Genomic DNA, 22,737 nt, shown 5'->3' with positions numbered 1-22,737 from the left:
TCTCTGCACGTGGGCGATCGTTATCTCTCCCTCTACAGCCTGGAATAAAGATGAAGGATGTAAAACTATACTGTATCTCTGAGTGTTTTGCTTCAACTGAGGGAGGAAATTGGATGTCTGAGAGACATTTGGATCAGCCTTGATCTTATCAAGTGGTGGAGTCGGCCTGAGGGGCCAAATACCATCCACTCCTTATTTTCACGTGGGGAGCTTTGGTGGAGTCACAAGCCCCCTGACTAATTCAGAAAATAATTACGCTTAGAGTTGTTAATGGTAAATAAACAGAACAATCCACCTAGTTAGTGTAATTTTACGGATTGTATTTTTGCAAAGAACTAAAGCGAATGGTAATGTGGGTAAAATAATATTGACTTTACGGTGGTCACTATCAACTTGAGCATGTGAGGAGGGAATCATGTGGATCAGGTCAAGCTGACCAGAACAGAATGTGATTGAGTGATTTTATAAATAAAAACACTGATTTTGTGAAGTCGTTCAAACTTTAATATTATTGTTACAACATCACTGAAACAGTAAGACCGTGTCTGTGTCCAGAGTGCATGTGAGGACTCAAGTTTGGCTATAATAGCCGGTTCAGCTGAGTATTAAATGTAAAGGAATTAGCCCCAGCTCGTTTGTGAAATAAATAGGAAAACTCTGGTGGTCAGGTATTGCAAATGAAAAGTATCTGTACAGGGAAGAATATCTGGAGAGGTGAGGTTGTGGAAGATTTGAGGCAAACACTGAGTAAGTCATGAGGAATGTGATGGATGAATAGTCAGGTTTATTCTTTGAAATCCCATTTTCTAAAACTTCTGTAATGGCATTTTGTTTTTACATTTCTTGCTTCATTCATCCATTACGAGCCAAAAGTGAAAATCAACGCTGGACTTTAACCAGAATTTTCTCATCAAGATTGCAGCAATGAAACTTTCATAAGGAGTGTTTTCTCAATATTTCTATTTAAGAATCGCATTTAACTTCTGTTGACCCAATTCATAAAACAGTTGAATATCAATTGGGAGTTTGCATTCAAATAATCTCCTTAAATTGTTTAATTGCTTAATGAGAAATTTTAGTCAAACTGTTTTACCTTCAGAAGTTCTAAATGAATTTCAAACTTGAAAGATGCTTTGGTTCAGTTGGCTTGTAAGGGTAGTTTGTTCAATGCAGTGGGATGGAGCATTTCCACTATGAAAGTTGAGGGGGTATCTGATGGTGATGTACAAGGAGTATGGCAGGTTGAATGGAAAGCAGCTGTTACCTTATTCGAAGGGGGCAAAATTGAAAATTTAAAGGGCAGGAGGTTTCGAGGTGTTTAAGGAAAAACCTTCTTAACCAGAAGAGCCGGTGAGGCCTGGAATGCCCTCCTTGGAGGGTAGTTGTGGTGGGAAACCTCTCCGCCTTTAAAATGTACTCTGATACTTGAAGTGTCATAATATTCAAGGTTCTGGGCCGAGTGCGGGCAAGTGGGACTGATGTAGATAGTAGTGTATTTTTAGTGATACAGCCTCAATGGGCTGAAGGGCACCTCTACTGCTCTGATTCTATGGTTTTGACCTTTTTCCTCGTGATCTAATCCTGATTACAATTCTTCGGTCAGCCAGTGTGGCCTTCAGATACTGCAGTGTATAGTTATGCTTATAGTGAAGATAGGTGATAGGCATCTGAGTGTGTATTTTTGAGCAGTTAGCAAATTTGCAAAGGCAAGTGGAGCTTGAGCTTTGTGTTAGTTAAGTATATGGTTGCTATTGTGAACTTGTATTAAAATGCTACTGAAATACAAGCAGAGATCCTATGATACTTCATTGTGTAAGAAAGGTATGAATGATGCATTTTATTTGGGTGCTCAGAGGTACCTGCTTGCTTGGTTTGAGTTGTAAAGTCAGAAGTTGCAACACGGGAAATTTAGGGAGGAATGGGGTTACAGCCAAGTGGACCAAAATGTCTGATTACTCTGATGTTAAAGGTGAAATGATCAATTTTATTTTGATCACATGTGGCTTGCTGGGTCAGCACTTTTTGCCCTTGAACTGAGTGATTTGCTTTGCTAGGCCATTTCAGATGTCAGTTAAGAGTCAATCAACCACCTCGCTGTGGATCTGAAGTCACATACAGGCCAGACCACCTAAGGATGACAAATTACTTTCCTGAAAGGCTAAGGACATAAGTAAACTGGACTTTTTTTTCCTGACAATTGACAAGAGTTGCATGACTGTCTTCAGACTAAATTCTAATTCACCTTTTTAAAATTGAGATTTCCCACCTGCTGTTGGGATTGCAACATGGGTTTCTGAACTACTAGCCTATCAATAAGGCTGCTACGTTAGAGCTTCCCCTTGTCTAGAAGGCCTGAATCAAATGCTGATATGGCATGAAGGGGTCGATGGTAACAGGAGGTTGGTGAGGTCGTGGGGAGGTTTGTTGATAAGAATGGGGTTTTCAGTTTTGCGGAGGGAGTTGGTATTGGCCAACCTGGTTAGATGATAAACAAGCAGAACTTTGGACAGTTGAGTTGAGGTTATAGAAAATTTAAAAAAATTTGAAGAGGAGGCTGTCTGTTTGATAGTATTGGAAGGAAAATAGATTTCAAATTTTAACAGCCCATTCACTACAATGCAAAGGATTGTTATAATGACATGTAGGAATATTGTGCAAGAGCTTTTAACTTGGTATAATAGGTAAGAAAACACTTTTGAAGATAAAAAATTTATTTATTATTTTGGTAGCAACTTTTTTCTCAAAGCAAAATGATAGTAATTTGCAAAGTTCCTGATTTTTGATTTATAATATGAATAGTATTCTCTTGTTCCGAAAAGGAGGTTTTTAAAAAATGTATGGTATGCATGTTTTCTCATTCACCACATTTTTTATTTGTTTAAAAACTTTTATATTATGTGGTGAGTAATGATAGGGCTATAAGTAAATGTGAGAAGTATCTGAAGCAAAAAGCAAAGGTTCAACTCTTCCATTTAAAACACAAAATTAGCAAAGAAGATCCATTGTGTCCTGCTAAGAGAGTAATACCTTTAAAAAACAGAAAGCTTATGTTATTAAAGAATAATATTAAGTCTGAGGGTTAGGAGTTTTTGTGTAGAAACCACCAAAGCATAGTTGAACAAGGGATAAAATATAAAAATGGGAGATAACTTGTGAATTTAAAAGATTGAGTGATTGCAAATATATTGAAAGGAGAACAGCTAAATTTAAGCATTGATCCCTTCGAGTCAGAGGTAAGAGATGTCATGATTTGGAAGTAAAGAAATGGGAGAAATATTTTTAACAGGTTTATTTGGAAAACTAAGTTTCGGAGTGCTGCTGATGAAGGAACAGTGCTCCGAAAGCTAGTGCTTCCAAATAAACCTGTTGGATATAACCTGGTGTGGCGTGATTTTTAACTTTGTACATCCCAATCCAACACCAATGTAGTAGACATCAGAAGATATATTCTGAGATAGCAGTAAACTCTCTGGATCACCTATGAACTGAGAGATTGGAGTGGGAATAGGTTATTGGTAAAGGTAATTTAATAAGATTGAGGAAATCAAGTTTGGGGTGAGGTTGAAATAGAAGATGTTTTATAACAGCATATGGGTCTGAAAGAAATCGAGTCAAAATCATACAGAAACAGACCCTTCGGTCCAACATGTCCCTGCTGACCAAACATTCAAGATTCTAGATTAGTGTGGTGCTGGAAAAGCACAGCAGTTCAGGCAGCATGCGAGGATCAGGAAAATCGTGTTTCGGGCAAAAGCCCTTCATCAGGAATAGAGGCAGAATGCCTGCAGGATGGAGTGATAAATGACATCTGCAGTCATTTTTTTTCCCTACCTGACCAAACATCCAAATCTGACCTCGTCCCATTTGCCAGCCTTTGGCCTATATATCCCTCTGAACCCTTCCTACTTAATATTGATGAATGTCTTTAGCACCATCTGCTGCAATGTTAATGTTCTTGGTGTTGGAGTCAGCTAAGGATTTGAAAGTAGTGAGACTGACTATCTAGGTCCTCCTCTTCGTCTCTCTCATTTTCCATCATATCCACGTAACTTGCATGAGGTTTCTAACATGCAATAAGCTACATCTTGTTTAAGATGAGTTTCTTGTTAGACTAACAAGTTGTTTTCTCTCTACAACACCTGAGTAGGTCCAGTAGATTCTGACCCTGGGAGAGGGTGGTGGCGGCAACAAAACTATTGCATAGTGAGCAATACTGCAGATCACATTCTACAATGATGTTGTCTGTATTGTGGATTGCTTGCATAAGAGTCTTTTCCGTGGGGATGTATGTCATTGATTTTTGCATTTGCATCAGACTGCTGACCTTCCCAGTGGTCCATGGACTCGACGTTGGGATCGATCTGAATAAGGGGTATGTTCAATCTGTCTCATGACTTTATTCCTTATTTATTTGTGATGTAAGGAAAATGTAAGTTTGTTTTGTTCCACGAGGGCCATTAATTTCCTGACCTCATTACAGCCTTAGTTCAAAAGAATTGATTTCCAGAGGCGAGGTCAGAGTGCCAGCCTTGACCTCAAGGCCACATTTGACTGAGTGTGGCATCAAGGAACCCTACCAAAACTGCAATCAATGCATTATCAGGGGACAAGCTCTCCGCTAGGTGGAGTCATACCTATCGTGTAGGAAGAAGGTTGTGGTTGTTGGAGGTCAGTCACCTCCGCTCCAGCTCAATTTTGCAGGCATTCCTTAGGGTGGTGTCCTTGGCCCATCAAAGTTCAGCTGCTTCAAAGACTTCATCTCCTTCATGATATCTGACTTACAAAAAACTTACTTTTTCCCTTACATCACAAATAAGGAATAAAGCCATGAGACAGAGCAAGCACACCCCTTATTCAGACAGATCCCAAAGTGAGATCTGTGGATCACTGGCAATTGGGAGGTTCCACTGGGTTGTCAGCAGTCTGACTCAAACTATAATTCCCCATGGAAAGGCAATCCATGCTACAGACCATACTCTTCTAGAATGTGGTCTGCACTATTGCTCACTATGGGATAGTTTTGCTGCCACCATCCCCTCTCAGGGTAAAAATCTACTGGGGCTACTTCATCAGATGTCAGAGAGACAAAGCCACTTGTTAGTCCAACAAGAAGCTCTTGTCTTATATAAGATGTAGCATATTGCATGTTAGAAACTATATACAAGCTACATGGATATAGTAAGAATGTTTGTGCAATATTCATAACATCTCAGATATTGAAGCAGTCCATGTTCGAATGCAACAAGCTCTGTATAGTATTCAGGCTTGGGCTGATAAGTGGCAAGTAGCTTTCATGCCACACAAATGCCAGGCAATGACTATTTCCAATAGGATAAATCTAAACACTGTCCTTTGCCATTCAGTCTGCTACCTACACTGAATCCCCCACTTTCAACATCCTTGAGGTTGTTATTGACCAGAAACTCAACTGGACTCACGAGATATGCTTCATTTAGCTCTATAGATCATAGAAAAATTAGTGATTGAGGGTTAATCAATTTTTTTCAAATACGCTTGGGGGCTAATGTCATGGTTAGTGCTTACCAGTAGTGCTTATAGTTTTAAAGAAAAATAGCTGGAAATATGATTGAGCACAGTAAATTTTGTACGGGCCTGTGTAATATTTATTAGATTTGAGTATTTAGTTGCTTATGCATTAACAATAAAGTCCGTTTGTAAATAAGCACTTGTACATTTGTATTGTAAGGTCATTCTGTGGAGATTGCACTGAATATAATCCTATAATTTGTGATCTTGCAGTCAGGCTCATGTAGCACATGCAAGAAGTGTAAGTTGAGTTATAAAGTCAGAAATTGCTAGAAAAACCAGTAGGTCTGGCAGCATCTGTGGAGAGGAAGCAGAGTTCTGAAAAAGGGTCACAGGATATGAAACATTAACTCTGCGTTCACTCCACAGATGCTGCCAGACCTGCTGAGGTTACCAGTGGTTTCTTATTTCCCATATCCACAGTTACTTGTTTTTCTTTTTTGTAAATTGAATTATTCCTGCCGTTATGGTTTGAAACTTTTTTATGCAGTGGCCCTGTCTTGCACATGAGTAATGTACAGTGATGTTTTGTCTCTGGGCAACTTGAATGGCAAAATGATTTAAACCTGTTCATGACTTGAAATCTGCAATCAACAAAATGTTACCTCAATCAGCTTAGAGAATTTTGTGGCAGTGATGATGCTGGCAGATTTAGCTGCAAGATGAGCTCTTTCAATATCAGCTGATCCTGTCAGGAGCATCTTGTCCCGCTGTCAATTCAGATCAGTACTGTTTGGTTAAATAAACTCTTGCAAAGGTTTTTGGGGTCATGCTGTTGTGAATGTTTTGGCTGACATGTTGGATTCCATTCTGATTACTGCTTTTTGATTTTAATTAATTTTCCCAGCTTTTCATTTTATCAGTGATAAAATAAGCTGTGAAGCACGTATGATGATGGCAGATGGAAATCATGGTTAGTATACGGCAAGGAGTTTGAAAGACACATTTTCATGCCGCGCGAACTATGAAGGACGTAGAAAAAGCTGGTCATTATTGACTTGGATGCAATGATGAATTGAGCCTAGAAAATGGGATAAATACCACTGAAGCGTCTTAGAGTCTGGAGCACCGAAAAGATTGGTGTCATTGGAACAGACTAAGTCCTTGGGACTGATGGCTCTTTGCTGTGTTAAGATTAGGGTTAAAAAGATGGGTGACTCGAACAACATGCAAGAATCATGACTGTGTGTAGGATGGGAACAACACCCGTGTCACAATAAACCTTACCCCTTTCCACCAGCAATTCAGCACCACCTTCTTGTGGGCAGTTAGGATAGGCAACAAATGCCAGCTGGCTCAAATCTTGCTAATACATGAAAAGAAGTTAAATTACTTTACTCACCTCCTGTCTAGACCATATGTCTAGAGACCTGTGTGTAAACATCTTAATGGGGGATCATAAATAGTGCAGTTGACATCTCAAAGTTCCTGCGATGTTTTGCATCATCCTGTATGCTTGTCAGTGAAATTTTGTTTTTAAATATTTCCTGATGGGCTTAACTTTGTCTTGTGAGCCTTGAGTCATTGAATAGATTAATGAGCGTACACGTAGATAGAGACCTTGTGTCCTGGTTCATGTCCTGTTTTAATATCCTGTTGCATTTGCTTCGTAACAAACTTTCTGTCCTATCTTTTCTTTTGTCATGCTAAAGCTTTGTTCCTGTGGTGGTGTCATGATAAAAGGTTAAGATTTACCAGCTTAATTTATTTGCAGCTTAATAGTTGTTCTGTCTCCTTTGTCAAAATAATGTTAAAACATGTCTGTTATTGTATGTCTGCTGAGAAAAAAAATGAATTGCTTAACTGGCTAACCAGATTGGTTGGTTGAACAGTTGGCCAACTTTGGAATACCGTCATTGTTAAAGCCATGATACATGCAGATCCTGTTTGGAAGATGTGTTACTTTTATATGTTGCTGTGAAGTCATGAGTGACTTTGAGTCTTAACATAACCACAGAAAGGTATATAATTTACATGTAGAATTACCTTGAGACTGACCGTTGAGTATTGAAGAACTGAACACCTATACCTACATCTGAAATTAAGATCTTGTCTGGGGATTAATATGCTGTGATCTTTTTTGAAGTGGAAATATTTGATGAAGAAAATTTCACACAGTGAAGTATATATGTATTGTGCAATGGCTGCTGATTTGTGGGATATTTAGAAATATAGGACTATTTCTCTGGATTAAAAAAAAGTGAAGTCTTAAGTTTATCTTTTAGTTCTATGAGCTGACGATCTTCTAAGGACTCTAGAACTATTGGGGAAGGCAGACAGGATTTGAAAAAAATGGCAAAGCAGATTTGGAAGGGCATAATGATCAGCATCTCTTGGCTCCCATGTTCCTATGAGCAGAGGCACTGATTTGGATTTGGTCTTGGTCTGAACATTTCCCAAGTTGACTATTGGAAAAACAGAACATATGTGCAGAATCTCCATTATTAGGAAATGGAACAGCAAAGTTTACAGTAAAGGTGGTGTTGACCATGTGTGCTTCCACCTCCCTTGACTGATGAATCAGTCGTCCTCCATGTTGAATACTACATGGGGAAGCATTGAAGGTAGCGAGGGTGCAGAATGTACTCTAGGTGACTTCAATATCCATCAGCAAGAGTAGCGAGGCAGCGCCACCAAGTTCTGAAGACCGTTTTTGCTAGACTGTGTTTGCAGCAGAATGTGAGTAAATCAGCAAGAAGGGAAAATCATACTTGACCTCATCCTCCTCAAATTGCCTGACTCTGGAGTGTTTATTCATGACAGTACTGCACATTCCTTGTGGCAATGTCGTCTTGTTTTCATATTGAGCACAGCTTCCATCATGTTGGCACTGTCACCACTAAATGAGAGAGACTTCAAATCGATCTAGCAACTCGACTGGACATCCATGAGGCACTGCGGGCTGCCATCAGTACAGAATTCAACCCTGATGCAGTCTGGTGGGGGTTGGGGAGGAATTGGAGAGAAGAACGTCTCCACTGGTTGGATTCATACCGACTATAAATGAGGGTGATTATGGTTATTGGAGGTCAGATATTACAGTTTCAGGACATCTCGGCAGACATTCCACCAGATAGTGTCCTGGACCCAACCATTTTCTACTACATCCTTCCCTCCATCATTGGGTCAAAGTGAGTATATGCACTGACAATGATATGTTCAGCAACATTTGCGATGGCTCATACCGAAACATTCCATGTTCAAATGCCCCATGGTCAGCAGTCACATGACACCAGGTAATAGTTCAACAGTTTTAACCAAAAGCACGTGCTTTTGGAACGCTGGCCTTCATTATGCCTGATGACCTGGATAAAATGTATATTTAGCCTAACAAGAGTTAAGAGTCAAGTGTCCCACAAATACCAGGCCATTGTCATCTCCTCCAAGAGAGATTCTAACCATTGTGCCCTGATGTTAGTGGTATTGTCATTGGTGAGTTCCCACTATCGGCATCCTGGGGCTATCTTGACCAGAAACTGAAATGCATGAGCCGTATAAATACTTTGGCTACAGGAGTAGGTTAGAGGATAGGAATACTGCATGCAGTAAGTAACTCATCACCTGACTCTGACCACCACCTACATGGGAAGGGTAAGGAGAGTGACAGAACACTCCCCTCCTGACTGGATGGGTGAGGCTTCAACCGCATTCGAAGCTAGTGCCAAAGCGACATGCTTGACTGGTACCAGGTCTCTCCCTTTTTGCTTTCACTCCCTCTGCTACTGTCACATGGCAACTGTTTGTACAAACAAGGCTGTTTCTATCCAGAAGGACAAGATGTGGAGGAGCCGGTGTTGGGCTGGGGTGGACAAAGTTTAAAAATCACACGACACCAGGTTATAGTCCAACGGGTTTATTTGGAAGCAGTAGCTTTCAGAACGCTGCTCCTTCACTCCAAAAGCTAGTGCTTCCAAATAAACCTGTTGGACTATAACTTGGTATTGTAATTTTTGACTTAGAAGGAAAAGGCCAGTGAATAATTGGAAACACTACCACTTTCAAGTTGCCCTTCAAGCAACTCTCCATCCTGAGTGAGAAATATGTTGCTGTTTGTTCAGTGCCTCCGGGTCTCCTAAAATCCTGGAACTCCTCCTTCAATGGTGTTGTGGCTCTACCCACACTAAATGAACTGCAGCAGTTAGAGAAGTTAGCTTACCCCACCACTTTGAGGGTAGCAATAAATGCTGACCCAGCCAGAGATGCTCACATTGCACAAATGAGTTTAAAAACAAAAGTTGGAGGATTTTAAGCTTTTCTGTCCACAGTTGTCTGTTGGTGGGTGGCTTCAGTGTTTGTCACCATACATGTGTATGAAAGATTGCAGGCAAATGTAAAGGGATCAATGTATGTCTGAGACCATCCTCCGGATTTGCAATAATTGATAGTCAATTTGCAGGCCATTTTGTCTGCTCATCCAAAAAGCTGATTGCTGTGTCTCTTTTTTTTGCTGCATATAGATGTCTGTTAATGACTGCCAATGGCATCAAAAACTAGAATTTCCTTGTTCCTACTCGTAACACAAATATGATTCCAGCATCTTCGATTTTTCTCTTAGTTAATGTATGTGTTGTGAATTTGGGAACTTTTACTTTGAAAGCTTCAGAATCAAATTCTTTTATGGTTTTGGTTAAACATAACACAGTTAAGGTACCATAGATAACTTGATGTTCCCTGAATCTTCTATAGGTTAAGGTTAATTCCATTTATACTTTCACGTGAGACAGTATGGAGCTATGTGCTCTCCTTGAGACTGTGAAATTAATAAGCCGTGTTTCTTTTCAGAAATATTTTGGTGGACAAACCTCACGATCAATCTTCAAGGTGGTCCTCCGAAAGCAACTACCCGCCTCAGGTGATAGACTTTATTCTTGTACTCTGTTTTTCATTGTCCTTCTGTGACTACTTTTATAAAATTCCTCGTGCCTTAATTCATTACAGCTGTTAAACACATTACAGAAGTTTTGTGAATGTTTAGTATTGTGTTTTAGTATTGCAGTAAGTGGCATAATGCTTTATTTGGAATATGCTCGTTCCTACTTCTAATGTTTGCTTCAGGATTTTCACAACTGCAATATATGTATGATGATGCACATACACCTAAATCTGAGTTATTGGTTCTATATGACTTTTTAACTTTATTAAAAACCTTTCTGTACAAGGCACTAGTCAGATGATTCATAGAATACAGTGGGCGATTTTAGTCCCTTGATCTAAGGCAAGACATATTGGCATTGAACGTATTCCAGTTCAGTAGATTGGTTTGTTTATGTTGGGAATTTCTCATGTCAAAAGGTTTGGGATGTTGGACTTGTACTTATTGGAGTTTAGAAGCGTGAAAGAAGACCTCTTAAAATCTAAGATTCTTCGTGAGCTTGATCGTGTAGATGTGGAGAAGTCGTTACCCCCTTGTAGTCAACTCCAGGATCAGAAAGCATAATCTGAAAACGTTTTACCTATTTAGTGTCATCGACATGTACAGCATGGAAACAGACCCTTTGGTCCAACTTGTCCTTACCGACCAGATATCCTAAATAAATCTAGTGGCATTTGCCAGCATTTGGCCCAGATCTCTCTCAACCCTTCCTAATCATACGCCCACCCTGATGCCTTTTCATTGTTCCGGCCTTCTCCACTCCCTCTGGCAGCTCATTCTTACCCTCTGTGTGAAAATGTTGCCCCTTTGGTCGCTTTTAAATCTTTCCTGTCTCACCTTAAACCTATGCCCTTGAGTTTTGGACTCTGCTAACCTGGGTAAAAGATCTTGGCTGTTCACTCAATCTATGCCCGTCATGATCTTATAAACTTCATAAGATCACCCTCAGATGCTCTAGGGGAAATAGACCCAGCCTATTGAGCCTCTCCCTATAGCTCAAACCTTACAACCCTGGCAATATTCTTGTAAGTCTTTTCTGACCTTTTTCAAGTTCACAAATTTCTTTCTATGGCAGTGAGTAAGATAGGGAAAGAATGTTCTTTCTCTTAAGGTGGGGCATCTGTGGCATAGTGGTTAGCACTGCTGCCTCAGCGCCAGGAACTCTGGTTTGATTCCAGCCTCTGATGACTGTCTGCGTGGCGTTTGCATATTCTCCCTGTGTCTGCGTGGGTTTCCTCCGGGTGCTTCGGTTTCCACCCACAATCCAAAGATGTGTAGGTTAGGTGAGTTGGCCATGCTAAAATTGCCCATAGTGTTCAGGGATGTGTAGGTTAGGTGCACTAGTCAGGGTAAATGAAGAGTAGGAGGGGAATGGGTCTGGGTGGGTTGCTCTTTGGAGAGTCGGTGTGGACTTGTTGAGCCAAATCGCCTGTTTCTACACTGTAGGGATTCTATGATCTTTAATGCAAAGGACTGGTCCTTAAGTATATTCAAGGTTGGAATAGATTTTTTAAATCCCTAAGGGTTATGGGCAGAAGGCAAGTAGGTGGATCTTGGGGTGATCAGCTTAGCCATGGTCTAATTGATGAAACAGATTTGATGCCATATGGTCCACTTTGCTTTTATGTTTTAGTGTTTCTAAATCCCTTTTGATCAATTACAGGTTTAATTTGTCTGATAACAAATTGAAGCTCATTGTGTGAAACAGCTCGATTGAAATCGCCTTAATTTACTCAATTTATATCTCTGAAACATTGAGCATAAAATATTTTCCTCTCAATAGATTGGATGATTGTAAAGAACTTGCAGTGTATAGCATCATGCATTTCCAAATTTCAGTTCTTTGTAAGTGGTTGGCCCTCCAGTTATCTTGGCCTTGCTCACTAGAACACCATTCAAGAACTTCTGCCACTTCATTGCTACTTGTAAACTCCTTTAATATTAAATGCACCCAAAATGCTTCACGGTTGGTGAGTAGGCTCAATCCAATTTGCTTAAAGTACAGGTCCATTTGAATACTAATTTTATACTAGCACTTCTACCTGACAGTACTCCTGACAGCAGATCAACAATTCTTTCATTGTTGATGACTTTGAAATGGGATTGTAAAAATGAAAAAAAAGTTGATGATTTTCATCAAGACTGTATGTATCCTGTTTTGTGATTATAAACCTGTTCTCCAAGCATCATTGAGCTGATTTCATATTTTTTTTACTGGTGTTTTACAGGTGCATCCTTTTTTAAACTTTGTTTAAAATTGAGCGGTTATATAGTTGACTTAAATTCAGTCTTCCACAAGGTAAATTTGCTGGAGATGGGAATTAAATAAGGTAGTGCAGCATGTGTAGGGCTTGTTAGGTCAGTCTCAAAACAGATGTTGGCACATGAATTGTGTCATTGGCCATTCTTTTGTAGAAATTTTATCATGGCCACACGGATGCATCATTAATTTCAAGAGAGCGCACCACTCTTGTTGTGGGGAAGATTGGTTTGCTGAAACCAGTTTCATGCAAGACCTGCATTTAAATTCCACTTGCATTAATGATATCCAGCTCTGTCTCATCACCATTTTAAAAATATTTCGCTGTCTCACTGTTGTCAGCCTGCTCATGCTTTATGCAATTTGCAAGTTGCAATTGTCTTCAGTCACTAGCAAAAACACTAGTCATTCATATCACCTAAACCTTCAGTCCCTGTTTTGGGCAAAACTAATGTATTCACATCCTTGGCTTCTAATTGTCCTGAGTTTCCAATCCATATCTCCCCATCATTTTGATTGCTTAATTCCACCAACACTTTTGCCTTCAATTCTATGGCTGTCTCATCTTCCTCCATACACCTTAAGCTCATGCAAAATTTTGCTGTTTGTACCCGAGCTGGTATCAAGTTCAACCCTCACATTGGGATTGCTTTTAAAGTTATGGCAATTTGTGCTTACCCAGTCTTTGACCTTTTTCATGCATTTCCGTTTTGTGTCAGGGAAAAGAAATAAATTGTATCTTCACATTGTAAATATGTAGCAATAAATTAATTTTGAATGTAAAACAGGATATCATTTTCGAACCAAGAAATGAATGTAGATATATTCCTTAGATGTTGATATTTTCTAATCAACTGATTCAGAGATGTTTGAGGCACCCCAGAGTTGTGAATCAAAAGCAGTGCAATTTTCCACAGTTTGATTGATTGGAAAGTTGAGAAAGTAGAGGTACTGGTACTGTTTGCATTTTAAAAACTGAAACATTTTAGTCCTATGGAATGAAATGCAGTCGTTGATTTTTATTAGTGTTGAGCTCCTGCGTTCGTGTGGTATGTAATGCAGGATGTACCAAGCTCCACTGGCATTTTGTAAGCGTACCACACTGTGTTGTATTTATCAATAATTAAATATAAATTATTTTAAAATAATTTGCAAGATATGCTGAGCATAGAAAATTTCCTTATGACCTCAGAAGCTATTACATATTCTTTATTTGGAATTAGCGTTTTTAGTTTTAGAGTCCAACTAAACTACCTTGTCCCAAAATTATGTACGAAGCTTTACTCATTCCAAGCATAGTAAAGATTTGTTTTGTGTTATGGTCTTTTGTCTTGACATCAGATATTTGTGGGCATTTGAATCATTAAAGTACTTCTGTCATTCCTCTGAGCCATGCACCTTCAGTGTAGTGTTTGCACAGAAGTAGCTAGAGATGAGATGACCCGTGTGTATGCATTTGTAGTAAGAACTCATGTAGTAAGAACTATTTTGAAACCTGGAGGTTGACTTGCATCTACAGATTGTTCTGCTGTAGCGTACTTTTTGTTAATGTGAATTCGCTATAACAAGGTTGACCAATTGGAGGATACTATTTCTGTTGCGTGAAGTTTAAAAGCATGCAGTTCTGACCCCATTAGTTTAATTGGTGCTGCTATTCTGTGATTCTTTTATAACAAGGGATTGCACGAGAATAGAACTACTGTGTTATGGCAGAACCAACTATATTTAAAAATTATGTGTTCTTGGTAATGCTTTGAGTGAAATGTCCTCTGCATTCCATTTATAGTCTGCCTGTCTCCTTGTGTACTGTATTGCACAGAATACTCATGAGGGTCAGTGTGATGCACAGGAGAAATACCATGAATTCACAGTCTGTACAGTGTGTGGTGTGCACAACACCATGGATAGCGAACGAAGATTATGAGTATGCTGTACACGCTTCTTTTTTGGAGTCATAATCGTAGAGATGTACAGCATATCCCAACCCAATCTAGTCCCACTTGCCAGAACATGGCCCATATCCCTCCAAACCCTTCCTATTCATATACCAGTCCAAATGCCTCTTAAATGTTGCAATTGTACTAGCCTCCACCACTTCTTCTGGCAGCCATTCAGTACACATACCACTCTGTGTGGAAAAAGTTGCCCCTTAAATCTCTTGTAAATTTCCCCCTCACCCTAAATCCTGTTTTTTTTCTTTCTTAATTCGCATCAGTTTGGGTGAAGGCTTGGGAGCAGCTACAAAAAATTAAGTGGAAGGTCCCTTCAGTTACTGAGCAGAATTAGAGGTGTGCTTCAGTATAATGGTCATAATAATGGTCCAATCTTCCATTTACTGCGCCACAACTTTCCCAAAGTCCCCCATTGGGCATTTGCTGAAACTGCAAGCAGAATGACCATTTAGCTTTTGGCACTGCCTCTCCCACTTGCAGGAATTCAGTATCATTAACATTCGAATAGGCCATGACCCTTTGTACGATAAAAGTATGCTCTTTAAATGGACTACGAAACTGTCAGGAATCACTTTGGCAACTGTTACTGCTTTGGATCTCATGACCCTAAAATCCTGTATTCTGGCCGACAGCAGAGTTGCAGCAGTTTGGGAAAACTTGCTCTTTATAACCAGACCAATCAGAAATTACTAATCAAATGGGATAATGGAGAAAAATGCTTTTCAAAGGTGGTGATCTAATTGAATTATTGAAGATTTTCTGACTAAATTGCCATATACTGTTGTTTTCCTTCCAGTGACTGAATCTCTATATCTAAAATAGTCAGTCAGACAAAATTTAAAGTCCAAAAAAATGATAATTCATATGTTAAATCTCCTAATCTCTGCCAAAAGTCCTGATTTTAACATGGAGTGCACAGTGTAATCTGCAAACAGCAGACCCTTGATTCTGACAAAAGCTGGTTAGTAACAAAGTTCAAAAATACAAGTAATTTATCTACAGTTGTTAAGTCGACTGTGTTTGCTTTGAGAAAAGGCTCACTTTAAAGAGAATTTTAACTGATTATGTAATCTGTGGAGTTGAACACTTGTACCTTTTTTATAGCTTTTATTACTTTGGCTTTTAAATTGTATTTTTTTTCCAGTGGAACAATCTGCTTATTTTGTCTTTTAGTTTGAGGTAGAAACTAAATGAAACTATATTTAAGTACATATCAACAAAAGGAAATTTAAACTATTCTTACTGTAGCAGGTGTATTAAGCTGAGGGGCATGGAAACTGGATACCAGTTTGTCACTTCCCTTTATTTTTGAAAATGTTTTACAGATTCATGTTCCAATCGGGATTCAAGCATGAAAATACTAATCTGGTTTAAACTAAGCAAATGTAAACCTTGTAATTATTGATAACAATCAAATGTCAACCACAAAATCCAGCTATTTTTTCCCAAGGCATTATCATATCAGTGCTGTTGGAATCCCTACGTTTTCTTCAGATTGTCTGATCTGAAAGTTACCGTTAAGCAAAATTGTGATTCCTTCTCAGTTCAGTAGGAAACCCCATCTTCTCTCATCAGTTGTGCTGACCACTTGGTTTCTGGATGAGAGTGCAACTCTGCATACCCACCTCACTTATGTTGTGAAATCTCATTTGCAAATGAGGTGAGGAATGCCCAGTAAATCCAAGGCTTATGCTATGCCTTCCTCACCATTTCTAAATACTGGGGCATGCAACCAACTGCAAACGTTTTCTATTTGAGTTTTACTGTGATTGATGAACTGCAATGCATCCCAGAACATCATCAGTTCAAGCTGAAAAACATATGGCCATTTCACATCATCTTTAACAATTGTGTGCCTGCTCTTTATGATGTTGTATATTTCTACACTACATAGGATTAAATCCGTTAATTGTCTACTGCCCTTGACCATTTACTTAAAATTCAAAAAACTTAAGTCAAATAGACTTAGCTCACAGTCAGCTTAACATGAGCTGAATACCTTATTTTAATTTTTCTATTCCTATGCCAATTCTATATTAGTTTGTCTAGTTGAAATGGCTTGATAGTACAGATTTTCAATATTAGTAGTAGTGCTCTGAATCATTGCCCATGCCCTTGGAAATTCAAAACATTTTATCCTAAACAGATTCTTTTGACAGCTGTGCTTTTGTTAACATTTCAAGGAGTTAGGTGGCTTGTCAATTCTGAAATGTTTTCATGTAGCAGAGCAATTTTGCTGTCTTTTTGGGGGAAAAAAAATGAGCATTTTCAAAATCAGTGTTAACTGGTTTACATTTCTGATTATCACTTATCTTCATTTATGAGCAAACATATTCTCAAATATATTCTAAACCCTTTGAATTGTTGAATTATTTTACTTTAGTACTTGATTCTGAAACTTGAGAGGCCTGCAGTAGTCCAAAGCATCACTTTTGGCAAATATGAAAAGACCCATGTCTGCAACCTGAAAAAGTTTAAAGTTTATGGGGGAATGAGTGAAGAAAACATGACAGAATTACTTTCAAGGTAAGTGATAACAATGGTGTCAAGATCTTCATTGCCTAGTTTGTTGATTGCTTCCATATTTAGTTATGTTAGTTTAAGTTTTGCATATCTAATTAATCAATTTGCGATCACTGCTAATGAGTTAGTGATCTGATTAAGGAATTTTGGTATAATTCCTAAATTGAAAGGTCATCTGAATACCTTTTATTACCTAATTAAAGGAATATTTGGTAACTACTATTTTGAACATATGTTTTTGTTGAGAGAAGTTTTTGAATTGGACTTGGGTCAATTATCTCTGCTGTTTGATACCTTCCAGATTTTGTACATGAGTGATATCAGGTTTTCTGGTGCTTTTGGATTTGACTGTTCAAATAAAGAACAGAGTGGATTGGATAATCTGAACTGTCACCAAAGCTAGAATACCAGATGTGGGCTGAATGATAGTCATGAGTGAGAACTTGTTCTGAATCATTTGTCTGAACTATATACACTTTGTCCCTGCTGTGATGGAAATCATGCCTTTCTTTGAGCAATAGTTCTTCCAAAATTGGTAAATAAACATCTTCAGGGAATTGTTTGTTTGTCCTTCTAGCAGCAAGCATTTTTCCAAATTTTCTACACCACCACCCCCAAAGTCGAGCCAACATTTATCCTTGCATTCTCCCAACATGTAACTTGGTGGCTGCAGGGAGGACAGGAGATTACACAATACATTGGATCTAACAGAAGAATTTGGAAGATGGTCCTTTCTTGCCCTTGAATTTTATACATGTTGCAACAATAGAATCATTGCGTAGCAGTGCTGGTTCAGGAACTTGAGCATTCGGGGTTAGTTAATATCAGGTAGGAAATAGATGGATGAAAATTTTAGTTGAAGAGTTAGAACACAGGATCAGGAATGATGTAACCATATACAGAGGAAATGTAATTATCCGAAAGACACAGGTGGGGTGTATTTCGTAGGTAGTATGTCCTGTCTCTTTATTTATAGGTCTTGGTTTCTTTAAGGTGGGTGATGTCAGTTCCGGTTCATTTTTTTTTCAAGGGAAGGTAGATGGGATCTAAGTCGATGTGTTTATTGATGGAGTTCTGGTTAGAGTGCCATGCCTTGAAGAATGTTCATGTGTGCCTTTGTTTTGCCTGTCCTAGAATGTGTGTGTTGTCCCAGGCAAAGTGGTGTCCTTTGTATGTATGGAAACTATGATAGTGGGTCATGTGTTTTGGTGGCTAGTTGGTGTTCATGTATCATGGTGGCAAGTTTCCTGCTTGTTTTTCCAAGGTAGTTTTTTTTAATATAGCTCTTGCCTCTTATCTTGTAAATGATTTTAGTTTTGCTGGTAGTATCTACTGGATCCTTTATGTTCACTTGTCGCTTCACTGGAGATTCTCTTTGATGTTATCTAGTCATAGTGACGAAATGTCTGAAAACACACCTTCCAGCTCAGCGAGCTAACATACATACATATAAACTAATATAATTAGAGATTATCCCAAAGTAGCATTAAAAAGTCTGTATGCACATGACAGCTCATGTCATTAATTGTACTTTAAAATACTTGCTTGTATATGATTGTTTGTGGCCTGATGTAGATGGATATCAGTTAGTTATTTTTCTTTGATTAGGTAACCATGCTGATTTGCTTTTTTTTTAATGTATCTACTTGATTCTCCTTGAAGAATACTGTGGAGCAGTGAATATATTCACAGACTAATTAACAGTCTGGACTGTAATGAGGATGCTCCCTCCATGTTTAACCTTCTTTGAGTGTGGTGGAATGGTACTACTTGTTTTTTAAAGCCTCATTTTGTTATCTAGATATTTTCTAATCACTCAGTCCGGTGATGTTATGACACACCCTTGAACAGGGCCTATTAGTAACATCAGGGCCTAGGCTAGTGCTGTGGGGTCAGAGCTTCAAATCCCACCACAGTGGGTGGAACTTAAATTTAATTAATCAAATCTGGAATTGAAACCTAGTGTCAGTGATGGCAATTGTGAAACTATCATTGTCATAAAAAGCCATTTGTTTTATAAATGTCCTTAAGGGAAAGAAGTCTGTCATTATTACCAGATCTGGGCTAGATGCTGATCCACAGCAATGTGGTTGACTCTTAACTGCCCTGTGAATTTGACGAACAGGTCACTAGTTCAAATGCAGTTGGGAATTGGCCTTGCCAATGACTCCCACATCATCTGAAGGAAATTAACTGTTGCAGTGTTAAGTGATAAACGTTGATTAAACAGATGTTTTCTGAGAATTTAAAGCTGGGCCTCTGGTTTTCTTTGGCCTGAACTAGATGTAGTAGTTTTGGCAGTAAGTTAAGGGCCGTCAATCGCTGTGCAAGTTATTTGAAGCCTGCAATGCTTGTTGGCCAGTACGATTTGCCTTAAATTGGGGACCAGTGCAGTAAACTAACATGTTTCTTTTCATCCAGATAATGCAACACTGCAAGTACAACATATCCAAGATAGATGTTTGCTTGATAAAATAAAAGTACAAATACTGGAAACCTGAGTTAAACACCAGAAACTTAATGGTGCAGGTCAAGACTGGGATGTAATTCTTGGCACCCAGGTATTCAAAATTATAAGCGACTTTAATAATGGACAGGGAGAAAACGTTTCTATTGGCAGATGGGTGAACAGCCAAAGATGTAGATTTAAGATGATCGGGAAGAGGACCAATGAAAAAATGAATTTGTTATTAAAACTGAGAGCTATGGTGTAATAGTTGTGGAAGAAAATTCATTGAAGGAAATCTGAGCTGCATTGAATAGAAGTTTGCAGAACAGTTCTAGTTCTTCGAAAAGAACATAAAACTAGTACAGATGTATTAATATGGATGATCTGTTTCTGTGCTGCATGATTTTGTGTGGATTTCTTTGATAACTAGGAGAATTTGAAGGGAAGTTAAATGCAACAGTGTTTAGATGATAAGTCGAGCAATAGGCGAGTATGGTGATAGATGCAAATTCATTGGAGGGATTTTTTTTAAGTGGGTAGCATGTGACCTGGTGTGGGCTGGATAGGTCAGAGGGCGTGGAAGTTAAAACTTTGAAGAAGTCGGTATGAGCAGGGAAGTCTGAAATCTGCTATGCGTCACAGATAGATATAAGACTGAATAAGGAGAAAAAATTGGCTCTAGCTGAGAAAAGTAATTCAATTGGATATGAAGCAATAATAAATATTTGATTTGTTGGGTCAGTCCTATGGTGCAACACTATGCTGGAACTGGTCCGAGTTGAGATCCTTGCTCATTTCTACTTCCCTTGAGTAGCTGCACATGTTGATGCAAAATCTGACTTGAAAAGTGTGACTGGAAGTCTCCCCAGTGGTTTCACAGAGATCAGTAACAAAAACAGAAATTGCTGGAAAAGCTCAGTAGATCTGGTAGCATCTGTGAAGGGAATTCAGTGTTAACATTGCTGGTCTGGTGACCCTTCCTCAGGGATCAGTATTGGGTCCTTGCTGCTTGTAGTATATATTGAATGTAAGAGGGCTGAGTAATAGTTTTGCTGATGATACAAAAATTGGTTGGGTGGTAAGTATTGAGGAGGATAGCCTCCACTTGCAAGAGGATAGAGATAGGCTGGTTAGATGGATTGATCACTGGCAAATGGAATTCAGTCTGGTTAAGTGCGATGCATATAAGCAGGACAAACAAGGTGGGAGACAATAAAATCAAATCAGGAGAACAAATGATGAATGGTAGGACCCTGGGAAGCACCAAGGATCGGAGGGACCTTGGTATGCGTAAGCATTGGCCTTTTAAGGTAGCAGGGCAGGTAGGTGAAGTGGTGAGGAAGGCATATGGGATACTTGCCTTTATTAGTGGAGGCATAGAGTTTAAGAGCAAGGTGTTTATGCTGGAACTATACATAAAGCTGGTTAGGCCACTGCTGGAGTCCTATTTAACCAAAGAGGCATAGATTTAAAGTAAGGGACAGAAAATTTAGAGTGGATGTGAGGAAAATCATTTTCATCCAGAAGATTGTGGGAATCTGGAACTCAGTGCATGTGTGGGTGGGAGAGGCAGATACCCTCGTATCATTTAAGTATTATATGTACACTTGCGATGCCAAGGCACACAAAGATGTGGGCTAAGTGCTGGAAAATAGGGTCACAGCAGTTAGATGGTTGTTTTTGATTGGTGCACACTATATGGGCAAGTGACTTTTTCCTGTGCTGTAGACTTCTATGATTTTAAAATGAAGAACTGCTTTCTAGGTGACAACTGTATGTTTGCAGCATTTTCCATTTTGTATTGTCGATGTTTGTTTTGTCTTTCATATGGAGGCAGTTAATCCCTTATAGCTAAACCTGCTTTTGCTTCACAGTGGCTTAAAGAATGATTACAACAAGGAGACTTTCACCTTGAAGCACAAAATTGACGATCAGATGTTCCCCTGTCGTTTCATTAAAATAGGTAAGGTCTCTTACTGATTAAATTAATTCAATAAACCTTGCTAGCAATTGAGTACGATAAGTGTATGAATGTCAGCAGGATAGAAACTTGGTAAACATTTGTTCAAAAGTATATTTACTAAGGGATTCCATTGACATGAACCCGAAGTCACTGACTTCGAGGTTTTTTTTGTTGAAGATGGCATTTGAATGGCTGACAAAGAATCTGAACACCATGTTTCCTCAGGGTTATTTCATGTATTTGTAGATGGAAACTTTTTGCAAAGATATGTTTGCATCATGCGTCATCTGACTTTTTTTTTCTTAACCAAAATCTTTGCAGTGATGTAGAGGATGCCAGTCATTAGATCAACAACCTATTTATTGAGCATGCCAAGGTATTGTGAAGTAAGACCTCCATTTTATCCAGTGGGTTATGTTTTATAGGAAAATTTGTTGTTTCAGATTTCAAATACTTCAGATTTCAAATGACTTCAGGGGTACATAAAATTCGGAATACTGTTTTAAGTTGAACATTAGCTCTGGTGATTTTAACTCATTGCAGCAAACTCTTCTGTTAAACTGTTATAGTAATCGACTAACTCCAATTAGCTTTGCCTTTCCTGTTTAAATAGATAAAATTTCTGAACTGGATGGGTTGCATCTGTGCATCATAATAAAATAAATCAGAAACTAAATAACAGAAGTATTTGTGCATAGGTATAGTTGAAAAGAATTTTGCTGGAGGATTGAAGGGCAACTGTTAGAGTTCCCTGTTTTCACAGGGGATGTTAAAACACACCTGGCAAACGTAAATGAATTCATTAATGTCATTGGTAGAAATATGAACAAACATTATAATAGTTAAAACTTATTCCAAAACACATTATGCTTGAATCCTTCAAGGAAGTGACAGAAATCGTTGGTAAGGATGTTGTGTCAAATGTCATATATTTGCATGTTCAAAATATTTTCAATGAAGTAAACTCATGGAAATGGGGCATGTAGCAGAATGGATAGCAAGCTGGCAACAAAGCAACAAAACAGTTAGTTGGTTAAAGGTATTCATCTAGACTGGCAAAGGTTAAGAAGTGGCATTCTGCAAGGTTCATTGCTGGGACCACAGTTTACCATTTACTTAAGCGATTTGTTTGAGGCCTGAGGTGCTAAATGGCCAACTTCTCGTCCTGGC

The 22,737-nt window shown here is 38.7% G+C and overlaps 1 protein-coding gene across 2 annotated transcripts in view; it reads left to right on the top strand.

Annotated features, from left to right (window-relative positions):
• Positions 1-22,737, top strand: part of mkln1 (muskelin 1, intracellular mediator containing kelch motifs) — a 127,001-nt gene that overhangs the window by 14,831 nt on the left and 89,433 nt on the right. For both annotated transcript variants that reach the window (XM_072562925.1, XM_072562924.1), the window contains exons 2-4: positions 10,330-10,399; positions 17,016-17,158; positions 21,479-21,567. In XM_072562925.1, the coding sequence (XP_072419026.1) occupies positions 10,330-10,399; positions 17,016-17,158; positions 21,479-21,567 (302 nt within the window). The remainder of the gene's footprint in view (positions 1-10,329; positions 10,400-17,015; positions 17,159-21,478; positions 21,568-22,737) is intronic.

This window comes from Chiloscyllium punctatum, chromosome 44 (assembly GCF_047496795.1).
Source record: "Chiloscyllium punctatum isolate Juve2018m chromosome 44, sChiPun1.3, whole genome shotgun sequence".
Taxonomy (NCBI): Eukaryota; Metazoa; Chordata; class Chondrichthyes; order Orectolobiformes; family Hemiscylliidae; genus Chiloscyllium; species Chiloscyllium punctatum.
Note: the sequence above shows the minus strand (reverse complement) of the source record. Positions and strands in the feature narration are given on the sequence as shown.